This window comes from Trichomycterus rosablanca, chromosome 26, assembly GCF_030014385.1.
Source record: "Trichomycterus rosablanca isolate fTriRos1 chromosome 26, fTriRos1.hap1, whole genome shotgun sequence".
NCBI lineage: Eukaryota > Metazoa > Chordata > Actinopteri > Siluriformes > Trichomycteridae > Trichomycterus > Trichomycterus rosablanca.
Genome location: NC_086013.1, coordinates 5,389,868 through 5,406,462, shown reverse-complemented (window position 1 = coordinate 5,406,462; position 16,595 = coordinate 5,389,868). Strand labels below are relative to the sequence as shown.

Genomic DNA, 16,595 nt, shown 5'->3' with positions numbered 1-16,595 from the left:
TAAACACACAAACGTCACCACGCATCTTGACCAATCACGTGCGGCTTTGACAGAAGGAAAAAAAAACGGGAAAAAAACGAATCGGCTCCCAATCAGGAGCCGGATCCCGTCGTTCACTTTGAAGAGCCGGCTCTTAGAGCCGGATCGTTCGCGACCGACCCATCACTAGTAGTGAGCGGCGCTACACGGTGGCTTGTATGTAGCGGGTGGGAAGAGTCTGGGAACGCTGACCCTAATCGAAGAGGAAAGTTGGTTGAAACTCGGGGTTAGGGGGGGGCTGCCCGCTCTGCTGTCATCAGATTAACCACCGGATCAAGTAGTTTCGCCCCGGACTGCTCTTCTAATGTCGGATTTCAAGCTGGGGATTGTTCGCCTTGGCCGTGTGGCCGGGAAGGTGAGCCGAATCCTGCTGGCACTGCCATGTGCCGAGTGAAGGGGAGGGGAGCTTCAAACCATCATCTCGCTTATATCAGTGTAACAACATTAGGAATTTAAATGATGGTTAAAATAAAACACATGAGTTATTTTTAACCATTTAAAACAGTCGTGTAGCGGCTGCTTTTTTGTGCAAACGTTTTGCCGTGCTAGCCGTTGCTACCACTGTTAGCAATTTAGCAAAATAGATGAGGTGGACGTGTTGATGTTTTAATCTGCAAATAACGTGTGTGATTCTGTACATATTATAAAGCGTCTTACACGAGGAATGAATCGGACTTTGTTGTTTAGAAGCGATCGGTGTTAATCAATAAACACGTTGTTGTTAAACAAATCCCTAAACCGGGTAAAGCGGCGGCGTGACTCATGCTCGCTTCACTTGCTCCCCGGATTCTGCAAGTTAAATTGTAATTGGAACTAGTTTTATTTTGCCAGCGTGTTGTTAATGCTGCTTAGATTTTGAGAGTGCAGTGGCTTTGCATTGTTTTACCAGATTCCAAATTCTTTACACCAAACATGGGCCTAGGGCTGATGTTTTTAACCGATTTTTTTCAATGATCAGACGTTTCTAGTCATTGTTATTAGTGCTATTTCCATAGATTATTCATATCATGGCTTTTTTTTTTTAATAAGGTACATCTAGGTGTTTGATCCAAATGGGAGACACTTGTCTGTATAACTTTTTAATCACACCTACATCTAGGTAGGATGGGGTAGTTACATGTCACCCAGAATCACTGGGCACTAGGCATCAATACAGTGCCAATCCAGCAATGGGTAACCCTCACTCACAGTTTTATTTACACATGGGGTAAATTAAAGTATAACCTTTTGTATGAGTTTAACATCAGTTTCAGAACTTGACCGGTCACAGTTACCTGTGTTGATTGATTCCTTGTGGTGATTGATTCATTGAATCATTTTAACTGGTTCAACTCAGGGGTTTGTAGTGAGTGATGAGTGCCATTAGGGGTGGTGGCACTAAAATTTGCCCCTAATCAAATTAAAATTCACTTTTATTTATAACCTTGGGTTATACTATAAAACAATGTGATATGTGGATGCCTTAATTTCAAGTGTATCAGCAGTGAAGAACTAGTGTATCGATTCAAATGAACCATTTGATTCAGTTGAGCAATTTAGGTGGTGGATCGTTCTCAGCACTGCACTGACACTGACCTGGTGGTGGTGTGTTAGTGTGTGTTGGGCTGGTATGAGTGGATCAGACACAGCAATGCTGCTGGAGTTTTTAAACACCTCACCGTCACTGCTGGCCTGAGAATAGTCCACCAACCAAAAATATCCAGCCAACAGCGCCACATGGGCAGCGTCCTGTAACCACTGATGAAGGTCTAGAAGATGACCGACTCAAACAGCAGCAATAGATGAGCGACCGTCTCTGACTTTACATCTACAAGGTGGACCAACTAGGTAGGAGTGTCTAATAGAGTGGACAGTGCGTGGACACAGTAATTAAAAACTCCACTCATACCAGCACAACACACACTAACACACCACCACCATGTCAGTGTCACTGCAGTGCTGAGAATGATCCACCACCTAAATAATACCTGATCTGTAGTGGTCCTGTGGGGGTCCTGACCATTAAAGAACAGCATGAAAGGGGGCTAACAAAGCATACAGAGTAACAGATAGACTACAGTCAGTAATTGTAGAACTACAAAGTGCTTCTATATGGTAAGTGGAGCTGATAAAATGGACAATGTGTGTAGAAACAAGGAGGTGGTTTTAATGGTATGGCTAATCGGTGTATGTGACGCAACTACTGTTAGTGTCAATGGCCACCGGTCAGCCACACTCATTAAACTGTTTATTTTCTGTGATAAGGTTTAAAAAAAAAAAAAGCTACATGTCAAATGTACTGACAGACAACCTGCAAAAAACATGAAGCTTGTTCATTGGTCGAGAAGGGTAACCAAATTTAGCCGGGTTTCACATTGCCAGACAGGTTGTATTTAAGTGATCTTTAGAATGAACAGATCCTGCAGACTAAGTGTGTAGCAAAACGGAACCCTGTTGTCCGCTTAATTAAGTTAACTAGTTGATTTATCAGGGCTGAACAGCATTGAAACATAAAAATGGTAAAGGGGCAAATACTTTATTTCCACAATACTGTAAGGAAGCATTCATATCAGAAGCAGCTAAACTGTGAGCCATTTTTCTCAGTGCTTGACTTGAGTGGTGTGGTAAAGGTCATCAAAATGCACCACAATATGAATCTGCATCTGTGTGGAATAACCGCCAAATCCACTCTGAAAGCGTCCACATACATCTATGTTCAGCTGGATTTTTCTCCTGTTTCACTTTTAAACTTGTGTTATTGCTCGGGATGCTCGGGAAGTCTCAAAACGCTTGTCATAAAAAATCTTAACATGGTTTAATGTACTAAAAGAAGGACATAGGAACACTAAACTTTTCTTAATTATTACTAATGGTCATAAGTTCTTTCCACTAATTGAATTCCTCGGTCGTGGTTTTATTACAATAAGTCACATTAAGTTTTTTTAAGGGCAGTGGTTAAGGTACTGGACTAGTTGTCAGAAGGTGGTTGGTTTTAGCCCCACCAGCACCAAGTTGCCACTGTTTTGCCCCTGAGCAAGGCCCTTAATCTTCCATTGCTGTAACTGTATTTAGTCACAATTGTAAGTCGCTTTGGAGAAATTTTGGATAATTTTGGGCTTTCTTTCTTGGCCAAGCAGGTTTCTGCTGCTCCATTATTTTGTAACTTTCAGACAATACTTCCAATTGTTTCTGTAGGAATGTTCAAGGTGAGGTCTCTCAGCTTTTGTAAGAACTACCTAGTTTTTACTGTAGTTGTGACAAACCTTGAACACTTGAATCTCTTGGTGGTGTTTATTTAACATATCACAGCAAAGTGAAGCAAATTAGGGTTTGTTATTGAGTTCCCAATGGTTTAATCATGTTGTAACCCAACGTTAGGTCATATAGATTAGCAGTAGGTGTTAATATCAGCAATACAGTGGTAGCCTGTATATACACACGTACACACATACATACACACAGATCAGGCATAACATTAAAACCACCTCCTTGTTCCTACAGGGTGGGCCATTTATATGGATACACCTAAATAAAATGGGAATGGTTGGTGATATTAACTTCCTGTTTGTGGCACATTAGTATATGGGAGGGGGGAAACTTTTCAAGATGGGTGGTGACCATGGTGGCCATTTTGACGTCGGCCATTTTGGATCCAACTTTAGTTTTTTCAATGGGAAGAGGGTCATGTGACACATCAAACTTATTGAGAATTTCACAACTTTATTCTTCCAGTATGCTTCCAGTATCCGTAGTTTCAGGTGCTGCACATCTCGTATCTTCACAGCATAGACAATTGCCTTCAGATGACCCCAAAGATAAAAGTCTAAGGGGGTCAGATCGGGAGACCTTGGGGGCCATTTAACTGGCCCACGACGACCAATCCACTTTCCAGGAAACTGTTCATCTAGGAATGCTCGGACCTGACACCCATAATGTGGTGGTGCACCATCTTGCTGGAAAAACTCAGGGAACGTGCCAGCTTCAGTGCATAAAGAGGGAAACGCATCATCATGTAGCAGTTTAAAATATCCAGTGGCCTTGAGGTTTCCATTGATGAAGAATGGCCACACTATCTTTGTACCCCATATACCACACCATACCATCAATTTTTGTGTTCCAACAGTCTTGAAGGGATCTATCCAATGTGGGTTAGTGTCAGACCAATAGCGGTGGTTTTGTTTGTTAACTTCACCATTCACATAAAAGTTTGTAAACTGAGGGTCCTGTTCCAATTTTTGTTTTGCCCATTCTGCAAATTCAGTGCGCCGATCTGGGTCATCCTCGTTGAGATGCTGCAGCAGCTGGAGTTTGTAAGGGTGCCATTTGTGAGTAGCTAATATCCGCCGAAGGGATGTTCGACTGATGCCACTCTCCAGTGACATGCGGCGAGTGCTACGCTGTGGGCTCTTGCTGAATGAAGCTAGGACAGCCACTGATGTTTCTTCATTAGTGACAGTTTTCATGCGTCCACATTTTGGCAAATCCAACACTGAACCAGTTTCACGAAACTTGGCAAGCAGTTTGCTAACTGTAGCATGGGAGATGGGTGGTCTAGTAGGGTGTCTTGCATTGAAATCTGCTGCAATGACCCGGGTACTGCGTTCGCCAGACATCAACACAATTTCTATCCGCTCCTCACGTGTTAACCTCTGCGACATGTCAATGGCTGTAAACAAAGAGAAGCTTGTAAATAACTCATGAAAGAATAAAGTTACGTTAAAACCAAGCACACCATTGTTTTTCTTGTGAAATTCTCAATAAGTTTGATGTGTCACATGACCCTCTTCCCATTGAAAAAACTAAAGTTGGATCCAAAATGGCTGACTTCAAAATGGCCGCCATGGTCACCACACATCTTGAAAAGTTTCCCCCCTCCCATATACTAATGTGCCACAAACAGGAAGTTATTATCACCAACCATTCCCATTTTATTTAGGTGTATCCATATAAATGGCCCACCCTGTACACTCACTGTTTATTTTATCAGCTCCACTTACCATGTAGAAGCACTTTGTAGTTCTACAATTACTGACTGTAGTCCATCTGTTTTTCTACTTACTTTTTTAACCTGCTTTTACTCTGTTCTTCAATGGTCAGGACCCCCACAGAGTAGTTATTAGTTTTTTTTTTAAAACACCTCACTGTCACTGCTGAACTTAGAATTGTCCACCAACCAAAAATATCCAGCCAACAGCGCCCCGTGGGCAGCGTCCTGTGACCACTGATGAAGGTCTAGAACAGGGGTGTCAAACTCATTTTCACCGAGGGCCACATCAGCATTATTGTGGCCCTTAAAGGGCCGATTGTAACGTATCCTGCTGTGATTGCAGTCACATTGCTGTTTTTCTTGGAGGCTGAATTCTGCATTTATGTTGTCCTACTTTACCACAGACACGGCCTCATAACACAAGAGACGCACCGTTTTCTCTTCCTGAAGCACAAACTTGTTTTCATTTTCATTAAATTTCCTCCTTATGCTTAATTTTCTTACTTATCTTCTTGTACATTTTAGAATTATGTGTAAATATTTCTTAACATCATCTACTGGCGGGATGTGTCACTTTGCAGGTCACAAAATCAGCGTGCATTTTGAAAGATGCAGTTAATGTAGGCTTTTACAGTGTATTTTAAGACAATCATTCTGCCCTTACTAATAGTTTATCCCCCTTTCCCAGCCAGCCAGCCAGCCAGCCAGCCAGCCAGCCAGCCAGCCAGCCAGCCAGACAGACAGACAGACAGACAGACAGACAGACAGACAGACAGACAGACAGACAGACAGACAGCTCCCTTCAGAATACAGTCGGTTTATTTGCTTCCCAGCTGTGTGATACACTGTGTGCATCAAAATGAAGTAAAAATACAAACAATAAAAACAATAAAGAACTTAATACAGTAAAAGCACACAGCTGTAGTCAAGTGTTACATCTGGTACAATATGAGATTTAACCAAACGTAAAATAACGAGTTAAAATTGTGTGTAAAGATACTAATTGCTATAGTAACGGTAACAACAGTATTTAATTACGGTAAATTTGTAACTAAAGCGCTGTGATATACTCACTAAACATTTACTAACAACTGAGAATATAAACGCCACTACTTACAGACAATGCTTGGGTATTATATTGCAATATAATTATTTGTATTTATTTATTATTGTTTACATTACTGACTACGCTACTTCGCGTTCTCTTTGCCGTAAAAGTCACATGGCTTCTTAGCGAAGGTTAAAGTTAGTTGCCATGACTACGATGTCACGGTTGTCTCTTATAGGCGCAGGAGCGCATTAAATTATAAGCGCGTCTCTGTAACGACTCGAACCATCACAACAATCATACAGTCGTTTAAGCTCTCGCGGGCCGGATCAAATGACGCGGCGGGCCTTGAGTTTGACACCCCTGGTCTAGAAGATGACCGACTCAGACAGCAGCAATAGATGAGCGATCGTCTCTGACTTTACATCTACAAGGTGGACCAAGTAGGTAGGAGTGTCTAATAGAGTGGACAGTGAGTGGACACGGTGTTTAAAAACTCCAACAGCGCTGCTGTGTCTGATCCACTCATACCAGCACAACACACACTAACACACCACTACCATGTCAGTGTCACTGCAGTTCTGAGAATCATCCACCACCTAAATAATACCTGCTCTGTGGGGGTCCTGACCATTGAAGAACAGCATTAAAGGTGAATAAAAAAAGCATGCAGAGAAACAGATGGACTCCAGTCAGTAGTTAGAACTACAAAGTGCTTCTATATGGTAATTGGAGCTGATAAAACGGACAGTGAGTGTAGAAACAAGGATAAAATGCTTAACATGATCTTAACATGAAAAGAATTCATGCCTTGTGTTTTGTAGACGAAGTACACTCTGATTGATGAGCAGGACATACCACTGGTGGAAAACTATGCCTTTGAGGTAAGAAATGATTCTGTTTAGTGTACAAGGCAAACATGAATATTTAATGTAAAGGTTTGCATTGCTACAGTAGAATAGGAACAACTCTTTTAAAAATCAGTTTTAAGGGTGCTTAAGTCGTGATAGCACTCCACTGTGTGGTGTTGAAACTTGAAATTCCGAATCTCAGCAGAGCCACTGACCCGGCCACGTCTGAGGGACGAAAGCTCGGACCGGGTCTCTTCGCACAGCCGCTCCGTTATGTGATCTCTGGGACTGGTCTGGGTGCCTGTGAGAGTCGGGAGTCACGTGAAGCCTAGCATGGATCTTCATACTTGATACGAGGCTGTGTGGGAATCCAACACTGGCAGGTGATGAGAAGTGGCCCAGATTGGATGTGTGGGGTCGTGCGGTGATCCGGCCATCCTAGATCAGACCGGGGGTTGTGCAAGCAGCAGCAGATTCACGATCAGGAATTGGAAATGATTAGGTTGTGAGATAGCAGCAGATTTCTGGAAATCCTTAAACCCCCTCAAGTTAATGAAGGTTCCGTTTCAACCCTAAGTGTTGCAACCCTGAATCGCTCTTAATGATTTGCAGGCCCGCATGGAGGTTGACGCAGATGGCAACGGAGCAAAAATCTTTGCTTACGCCTTCGACATTAGCAAGGGTCGCTGGGCTGGTCGACCTCTGCATGAGTTGCTCTGGTAAGTTGTGTTTGACTTGCCAGTAATACCTAGTTGGTCACAGACTATCTGTTTGTTAACATGAATGTGTTTTTGATGTTTGTGTGAACAGGGAAAAGCACAGAGGTGGGATTGCCCCCAGCTTCCAAGTCGTCCATATAAATTCGGTCACGGTGGACAACCGTCTAGACAACCTGCGCCTTGTTCCTGTTGGCTGGACTCCCAAACCGGAGGAGTTGTCCAGCAAGCAAAGGTAGCCCGAGTGCACAGTGTTGATTATACATTTGTACATTTTGGATAGTTTTATTTATTTATTTATTTTTTTTATTTTTATTTTTTTTATTTTTTTATTTTTTTAAATTTTTACCCCTTTTTCTCCCCTTTTAGCACATCCAATTGTTCAATTAGCATCGTGCTTCCTCTCTGTCTATGCCGAACCCCGCCCTGACGGAGGTGATTGAAGCTAACCCGTATCCCCTCCGAAACACGAGCAGCAGCCAGATGCATCTTTGCCACCCACACATTGACGAGTTTGGCGCCACCTAGCGTTGCATGCGGAGAGACACACCCTAAGGGCACCCTCTCCCATCTCTGTGTAAGCGCCTCCAATCAGCCGGCAGAGAACGCAATCGCATTCTGACAGAGAGAGACCCACATCCGGTTCTTTGTCCCACCCCCCACATGAGCAACCGGCCAATCGTTGCTCATATAGCCACTCAGCTTCGAACCGGTAAAGCAAGGCTGGATTCGATACGACGCTTCTCAGAATCCAGCCCTGGTTGCAGCGCGTTTCTTTTTACCGCTGCGCCACCTGAGCGGCATTTGGATAGAGTTTTCAACGCTCACCCAAATTCATCTTAACGGGACTGAGCAGTGAGGGTGTATTTCATGCCAGACATACACTGATCACCTCCTTGTTTCTACACTCACTGTCCATTTTATCAGCTCCACTTACCATATAGGAGCACTTTGTAGTTCTACAATTACTGACTGTAGTCCATGTGTTTCTCTGCATGCTTTGTTAGCCCCCTTTTATGCTGGGTGTCCACTCGAACACGACTGGCAGATTGGGTCTTCTTTAGCTTTCGCTGCGACATGCAATCTCCAGGACAGGATGGGCGCATGTAGTAATGCTTGTGAGCTGAAACCTAGTGAGCTGCCTTGCTGCCTTTTGCTTACCTAGGCAGCCGCCTACATAGAGAGGATTCTAATAAGACATCAAACTTATAAGGCAGGTTACTTTGACAGACTACTTAGACAGCGATTATGGCGATTACGGCGATTACGTCATCACAGTTTTAATGCCTAGTTCACACTACACGATTTTTGCCCTGATTTTCGCTCGGCGACTGGTCGACTGGTCGACTGGTTGATTTTCCGGGTCGGGAGCAACTCGGCGTTCACTCGGCGATCAAAACTCGGCTCTCGGTCGCTGAGTGTGAACTATCCAACAACTCGACCCGACCGGCTCGCCGACCGCTCGGCGACCGGATCGAGTTTTCTAGCACGTCAGATATCTGATCTCAGATGGGCAACTGGGAATGAGTGACATGTCGAACAGCCAATGAGAACGCATGATACAGCGTGAAGGGAAATGCAGAAGAGGATATAGTTTATGTCAGGATACACCGGCACACACACGTTTTACAGTATTTCTGATTTGATCGTCCTCTACAAAACATAACACCCAGCGACGCTGCATTACAAAATTATTAATTAACATCCACTTTACTACAGAACAAGCCATATACTGTTCGTGTTGCCAAATCCACTCAGATTCATTTATTTTTCCTCTTTGATTTCACGCTGCACTTCCGACCACAAACACTTTGATCACTCGCTACTTGTTGACGTGCGTTTTTGGACGTGGTATCATTAAACCCCTCATCACTTCTCACGTGTGTTTTTGTAAAGAAGAAAAAAAAGGAGACCAGAGAAGCTCGCCTGCGATTCCAGTTGGTGATGGATCGTGTAGTGTGAAACCCCCTATCGCCGATCAGTCGTGTAGTGTGATATACACCGACTGAAAGACTCCCGAGTGCAAGAGATTCAGTCGTGTAGTGTGAACTGTACAGCGATCTGACGACTTGGAAAGTCGTGTAGTGTGAACTTGTTAGCAGTTAGCCTCAGGCCATTCAAACCAATGGACTGAGGCGGCACAACCCGCTAGCATGCCAGCTTACATCTCCCGCTGTGTACCAAAAATGTTTAAATGACATCTTTATACAAATTAAAATCAACGTTTGAAACAAACTCGGTTTGTTTCTCTGCATTTGTCCTCTATATTTATACATTGTTTTTATTTGAGAAAAGTCGTGCAGCACTGAATGCTGGGATTGTCTTCACCGCTAAGTCTCTCTAAGATGCTCTCTCGTTATTCAGTCAGAATAACACCTAGAATTGAAGCATCTCGGTAGGCAGCGTTTTAAGCCGTCTAAGGAATTTAAACAGCCTTCGTTTCAGGAGCGCACATAGGCTGACCTGAAATGCCGTCTATGTAGAGAGCTCACTAGGTTTTCAGACAGATTTAAAGTATAGTGTGGCTCTCTGTATGAAATACGGCTCTGTAAAATGAGAAGCAGCCACAGATTGGACATGTCTGAGGGGCTGTGTGGTGATCAGCCGTCCTCGATCAGATCAAGGGGTGTGCAATCGGCAGTGGATTCACCATTGGGAAGTGGAAATGACTAGATTGGGAGATAAAGGGGGAGAAATCCAGAGAAAAAATTGGCATGCAGAATAAAACGGCTGCTGAACTACTTGGTGAACTGCTTTTCCCTTGTTTCTCTAGTTTGAGATTCATTTTATTTGTGTTGCTTTTACAGAGAGCAGTCGCTGTACTGGCTGGCCATCCAGCAGGTGCCAGCAGACCCGGTCGAAGAGCAATACCTGGAGCTAAGCCGCACGCGCTACTACAACGCCAACGGAGAGCTGGTGGAGGAAGAGGAGTGCTCCTGTACTTACTACGAATGTCACTATCCCCCCTGCTCACTCATTGAGAGAAGGGTCAGTACAGTCACATTGCATGCTTCTTTGTTGTTGTTTTTTTTTGGTAATCCCCCCCGCCCATCCCTGATTGCGTTATGCTTCCCCTCTACCTGTGCTAACCTGCACTGTTGTCTGAGGAGCGCCGCAAATGACACGCGCCCCCTCCTCCGACACGTGTGCAGTACCGACTGCATGTTTTCCCCTGCACGAGGCGAGTTCATATGCGGATCTGCTTTGTGTACGGAGAGCCACACCCTGATCAACGCATTATCCCTCGATTCTGCACAGGCGCCATCAATCAGCCGGCAGAGGTCGTAATTGCGTCAGTTATGAGGAACCCGGTCCGGCTTTGGTGCCCAACCCAGCCGGATGGCAGAGCCGAGATTCGAAACGATGTGTTTGAAATCTCAGCTCTGGTGTGCTAGCGTGTTTTACTGCTGTGCCACCTACGCCCACATTGCCTAATTCTGATGAGAATAGTTCTGTGTGGGGAACAGATATGCCATTTCTGCCAGTTCTTTACTGATACCCGTATAAGCTTCAATAATTAAACTATTAACGACGCATTCAAATATTAAACACCAGATACTATACAACTATACTATGGTAGAATTGTTGAACGATAACCAGCACATGAATACCAAGACCGGAATTAGTTAAGCATTTATAATGATTATTTTAAACAAGGTCACTTTAATATACTTTAAAAGGCCGCTCAGGTGGCGCAGCGGTAAAACACACGCTCTTCACCAGAGCTGAGATCCCGGATACATGGTATCGAATCTCAGCTCTGCCTTGCCGGCTGAAGGCTGGGCGGCTGCATGAACAACGATTGGCCGGTTGTTCGGATGAGGGGCGGGACTCTCTCTCTCAGACTAGTGCGATTACGCCCTCTGCTGGCTGGTTGGTGGCGCCTGCATGGAGATGGGAAGGAGTGCGGTGGAAGGGTGTGATCCTCCGTACGCAGTGCTTCGCCACGCTACACTCGTCAAGTGTAGGTGATAAGACGGCCGATTGCTGTGCACGTGTCGGAGGAGGCGTGGAACAGCTTCGTCAGCCCCAATCAAGAGCAGGGACCAGCATTAGTGAGAGGATGATTGACGGGTAGAAATTGGATGCGCTAAAGTGGGAGAAAAAGGGGTAAAAAAAACAAACAAACATATAAACATGGTCAGCATAGTAAGCATCAGCCAATATATCTAAATCACATTTAAAAACAATGTTTTACACACACTTTAACCACTATGCACACAAGTAAAGAAAGCAAATTGACCTCTACTTTGATGTTTAAAGACTGAATCTATTATTTAGCCATGATGATAGCCATAGCAGCTGACATGGTGTTAAGAATTAAACAGACAAACAAGCAAACCACATCTAAATTTTCATTTTTCTTAATTACTATCGTATCACGCTTTCCCAAGAGGAGATGCACCTGACAGCAGTCATTTCAGCATGACGTCACATTGGGTAACGAGCCATAGACTGTGTTAAATTTCATCAGAGCACCACATTTCTTCATCAGAGGTGCCAGCTGTGTCAGTGACTTGGTTGGTTATTGGTTAATAGATTATTCATTAACTTAAGATGTGGGTACTTGGCCCAGTTTGCCATTTTTGGTGTTGATGTTTAACCAATCGTTAGTTGTATAATAAGAAATTTGCTAGTGTTGGCCGCTGCTAAAGGTATTTAGTTGCCACACATGAATATTAAACACAAAGTCTAGTCTTGATTTCATGATCGTTCTTTGACTTTTCTAGATATAAACACATTAACATCTTTGAATTTAAGCCGTACTTCCTGAAAAGTTGGGACATTTTGTAAAATTAATTAAAAAAAAAAGAAAATGTAATTTGTTAATTCTTTTAAACTTTTATTTAACAAAAACTGACCAACTTCGCAGTATTTTGTAAATATAAACAATAAGGTTGGGAAGGGTACAAAATAAGAATGAAAAGTTTAAAGAATATTAAAGCTACACAATTTTAAAACATTCTGCATGAAGTGGGACAGTTGGTAACAGGTGAGAATATCATAACTGGTAGGACGGTGGGTTCCATCAAAGGCTCAGTCTTTGTAATATTTGTAGTAGCTCACCACTTTGTGCCAAACCTAATGATAGAATTGTCATCCGGTTTAAAACTGGCATTTTTCAGTGCAAGATTACTCCTGCTTTAGGTCTTTCACCATCTTCTATACATGATATTGTTGAAAGATTCAGGGAATCCATATATTATATTTATATTTTCAGCATTTAGCAGACGCTTTTATCCAAAGCGACTTACGCAATGAGCTGAACACGATGAGCAATTGAGGGTTAAGGGCCTTGCTCTAGGACCCAACAGCGGCAACAGCCTTCTGTTTACTAGTCCAGTACCTTAACCACTGAGCTATCACTGGCCCTGCACTGAATCCGTAGAACTCAAGGCTGGAATACTACATGGCATTGCATGGGTAGCCAAGCTACTGTGATAAATATAGCCACACTTTGTCAGGCTCTGGAGTATTTCGGAAACCTGTTAACACAGTAACACAGTCCTCCACTGAATAAAAAAAAATGCAACCTGCAACTCTTACACAGAGAGAATGCCATACATTAATTCTATGTAGAAATACTACCTAAGTTCTCTGAGGCTGAGCACAGTCCAGAGTGTGCCTGCAGTCCAGATTTGTCTTCTATTGAAAATATATGGCATATCATCAGACATAAGTGACAACAGACTGTTGAGCAGCTGAAGTCTCATATTAGGCAAGAATGGCTGAATTCCACTTACAAACCTGCAACAATTGGTATCTTCAGGTCCTGAAAAAAATTTAATTAAAAGGAAAGGTAGGTGTATTAAATTAAAAAGTGCCTAGAGAGTGTTAAACACACTGACAAATGAATCCTATCAGAATGTGGCAGCATCAGAAGTCCGCAATGGCAAAAAGGCACCAGACTCTGAGTTTATTGGACATTCCATTTAAAAAAACATGGGAATCAATATAGTAATAACAGTCCCTACTCTTTTGGAAGGATTTGCCACAAGATTTGTGTGTGTTTCTGGGAATTTGTGGCCATTCAGTCAATGGAGCATTTGTGAAATCAGGCACTGAAGTTGGACGGCCTGACTAGGGGTGGGTTTATAAAATCGATTTTTCGATTCGAATCGATCTTTATTTGAACGATCCGATATCGATTCATATAAACGCGAGATCGATCTTTTAAATACGCCCCTTTTTACGGTGCACACGGAAATCTGTTACCCCCTTTAATTTCGCGTGACCAGCCAGTGTTTTTTCATGCACATCAGTTTAGCATGGCAGAAGCTCAAGTTATGACCACTACACAACTTTTTGCACTGATTTTCGCTCGGCGACGGGTCGGTGCTGGATTCGGGAGGAACTCGGTGTTCGCTCTGCGATCAAAACTCGGCTCTCAATCGATGTGAGAAACAGCGAGGGGAAACACAGGGGCGAGGTTGTAAACAGGTGGTGGAGCGCAATATAGTTTCTATCAGAATACATCAGCACACGCGAGTTTTACAGTATTTCTGACCTGATCGTTCTCTACAAAACAAAATATTTATTAACCTCCAACTCACTATAGAACAAGCCATGCTGCTCGTGTTGCCAAATCCACTCAGATTCATTTATTTCATCAGCGCGCACACTTTGATCTCTCGCTACTTGTTGATGTGCATGTTTGGACGTGGTATCATTAAACCTTTCATCACTTCTCACGTGTGTTTTCGTGACCAGAAAGCTCGCCTGTGATTCCCCCTGGTGATAGATGGTGTCGTGTAAAACCCCCCCATCGCCGATCAGTCGTGTAGTGTGAACATTACAGCGACCCGGTGTTAATCAGAGTGTCGTGTAGTGTAAACTTGGCATAAGCTGTTCAACAGCCAGGTGTATGTTTACATTACGTTTACACTGTTGTAGCGTGTCAGACATATAAAATAATAATAAAAAATGAATGTTACTGTTTTCTGTTTTGGATTTATTATTTATGTGAACAAAATACACAAATATTTTTAATAATGAGTGTTCTTTGTACAATTATCACATTCGTTCTCTGAACATCTGTACATATTTAAACAAAACCTGTTAATGTAACTCAAATATGCCTAAATGTGTTGAATCGAAATTGAATCGAAAATCAAATCGAAGATCGAAGATCGAATCGAATCGGGACCTTGTGAATCGGAATCGAATCGATCCAGGAAATTAGTGGCGATACCCAGCCCTAGGCCTGCCAATTATATTCATCCCATAGGAGTTCAGTGTGGTTAAGTTCAGAGCTCAGAGTTAATCAGGCTGTTGAAGGACCTGCTGTTGTCGTCCAGTGGGTCAGAATGGGCGCTCATAATGTTTTGGCTCTTCAGTGTATTATTCAATAATGATGTTGATGTCTTCTCTCGTCTCACTTCTGCAGCTTCGAGAGTTCAACATCTGTGGCCGATGCCAGGTGGCGCGCTACTGCGGCTCTCAGTGTCAGCAGAGGGATTGGCCGGCCCACAAGAAGCAGTGTCGCGAACGCAAGAGGGTTCTGGCCTTGGAGTCCGAACCGGAGCGGTGATCCCCTGAACCCTGAAAACACGCACAGGGTCACGGGGGCTGTGGGATAAGACTTGTAAAGCTGAAATGCAAAAACATCAAATCTACTGACTGACTGACTGACTAACGGGACGGGTGATGCGTCGGTGGGTGAGGCGGGCTTGCCGGGGTGGGGATCGAAAACCTTGCTACTCGGAGCATTTTTCTCCTGGGCTCGTCTGAGGGGGTGTTTTGGGGGTGGGGGGGGTGGGGGTGTGTGGATGAGGGGATTGTTACTTGAGGGAGGATCATAAAAGGCTGCTGCTATGGGTGTGTGTTTTGTGAAGTAAAACACCATGCCGTCATGACTTCCTCTATGGACTGTCGACAGTTCATAAGCTCACTCCTTCCTTCCATCCTCACGCCCGTCGGGAAGCGTCAGCCACTGGTATCGAGGATCACGCCTGCTGTCGGAAGAGATGGAATAACAGACCTTCACTGTACTTCTCCTCTCCCGGTCGGACTTCCTGTGCACTCGAGCGTGCACAGACGCATCAGTACTTGCCATAACCCTCTCCAGGTGTGCGCCAGAGGACCGTGAAAATTCACACTACTAGTATTGTACGTGCGCGTGCGTGTGCACGTTCGCGTGAGAAAAACGCCTGAAAGACTAAAGCGGATGGTCGCTATTCCATCTAGGGATGTCGTCACTTGTTAAACTGTTTTTCGAAAAGCATTAACCTAGTGCTGCATTAACGATCCTGGTTCCCTTCCATAAACGATGTCCACGCTCCATCACTTCGCGGATGTCCTGGCTAAAAACTTGAAAATGCACACGGGAAGTTGTCTAACGTCCGTCTACAAGTCGACATTTGAAGTCCCTGTTATTTGTATGTCAGTCTTTCCTGTTCGCATAAGCTCAGCTTATGTGTTCTCTTTTTTTTACCAGCTTTAATCTTTCGAAAATAGACAAAAGCAAACGTTCATGAACACATGTTTAAAGTGTGTGTCTTCCTCGTATGTGTAGGGCAACTTTACCGAACTGTAATGTGCATGGACGTACACACACATCTGCATGTGTTGCAGGTATTTGTGCTGTTTGTTGACAGTTGTACCAATTTCAATGTGTTTATTTATCTGGATAGGGTTGAACACTGTGCACTGAGTATCCTCACTTTTATCTTTGTCATTTGGGCAGGACGTGGTTTCTGAATGATTGTGTGTAGGTAAGTCTTTCTCTTTTTTTTTTTTTTTTTTTAATGATTTACAATATTACAACACACTTTACAAATACATGAAATATAAACTATAAGAAGGGGCTTAATGTTGGCTATAACATCTCTTGTCACTGTAAAATAAAATAAAATATGAGAGAATATGTACCGAGGAGTTTTATTCTTACAGTACCCGTACCCTCTTCTCCCGCATCCATTCCTTTGTAACGTGTGCAGCATGTGGGCGTCCCTGGAAAAGATGACGTCTTGAAG

General features: G+C 43.5%; 1 protein-coding gene across 1 annotated transcript; it reads left to right on the top strand.

The window, feature by feature from the left end:
* Positions 1-214: 214 nt before the first annotated feature.
* zmynd19 (zinc finger, MYND-type containing 19) lies at positions 215-15,315 on the top strand. The gene is made up of 6 exons (XM_062988847.1): positions 215-394; positions 6,878-6,937; positions 7,517-7,623; positions 7,715-7,855; positions 10,428-10,608; positions 15,008-15,315. The coding sequence occupies exons 1-6, from the start codon at positions 344-346 to the stop codon at positions 15,149-15,151; spliced, it is 684 nt and encodes a 227-aa protein (XP_062844917.1). The 5' UTR covers positions 215-343; the 3' UTR covers positions 15,152-15,315.
* The last annotated feature ends 1,280 nt before the right edge of the window (positions 15,316-16,595 follow it).

Coding starts and splice junctions, on each gene's coding strand:
- zmynd19 (XM_062988847.1), top strand. CDS start 344: ATGTCGGATTTCAAGCTGGGGATTGTTCGCCTTGGCCGTGTGGCCGGG. Junction 6,938..7,516: donor TGGAAAACTATGCCTTTGAG/GTAAGAAATGAT, acceptor AATGATTTGCAG/GCCCGCATGGAGGTTGACGC. Junction 7,856..10,427: donor GAGTTGTCCAGCAAGCAAAG/GTAGCCCGAGTG, acceptor TTGCTTTTACAG/AGAGCAGTCGCTGTACTGGC.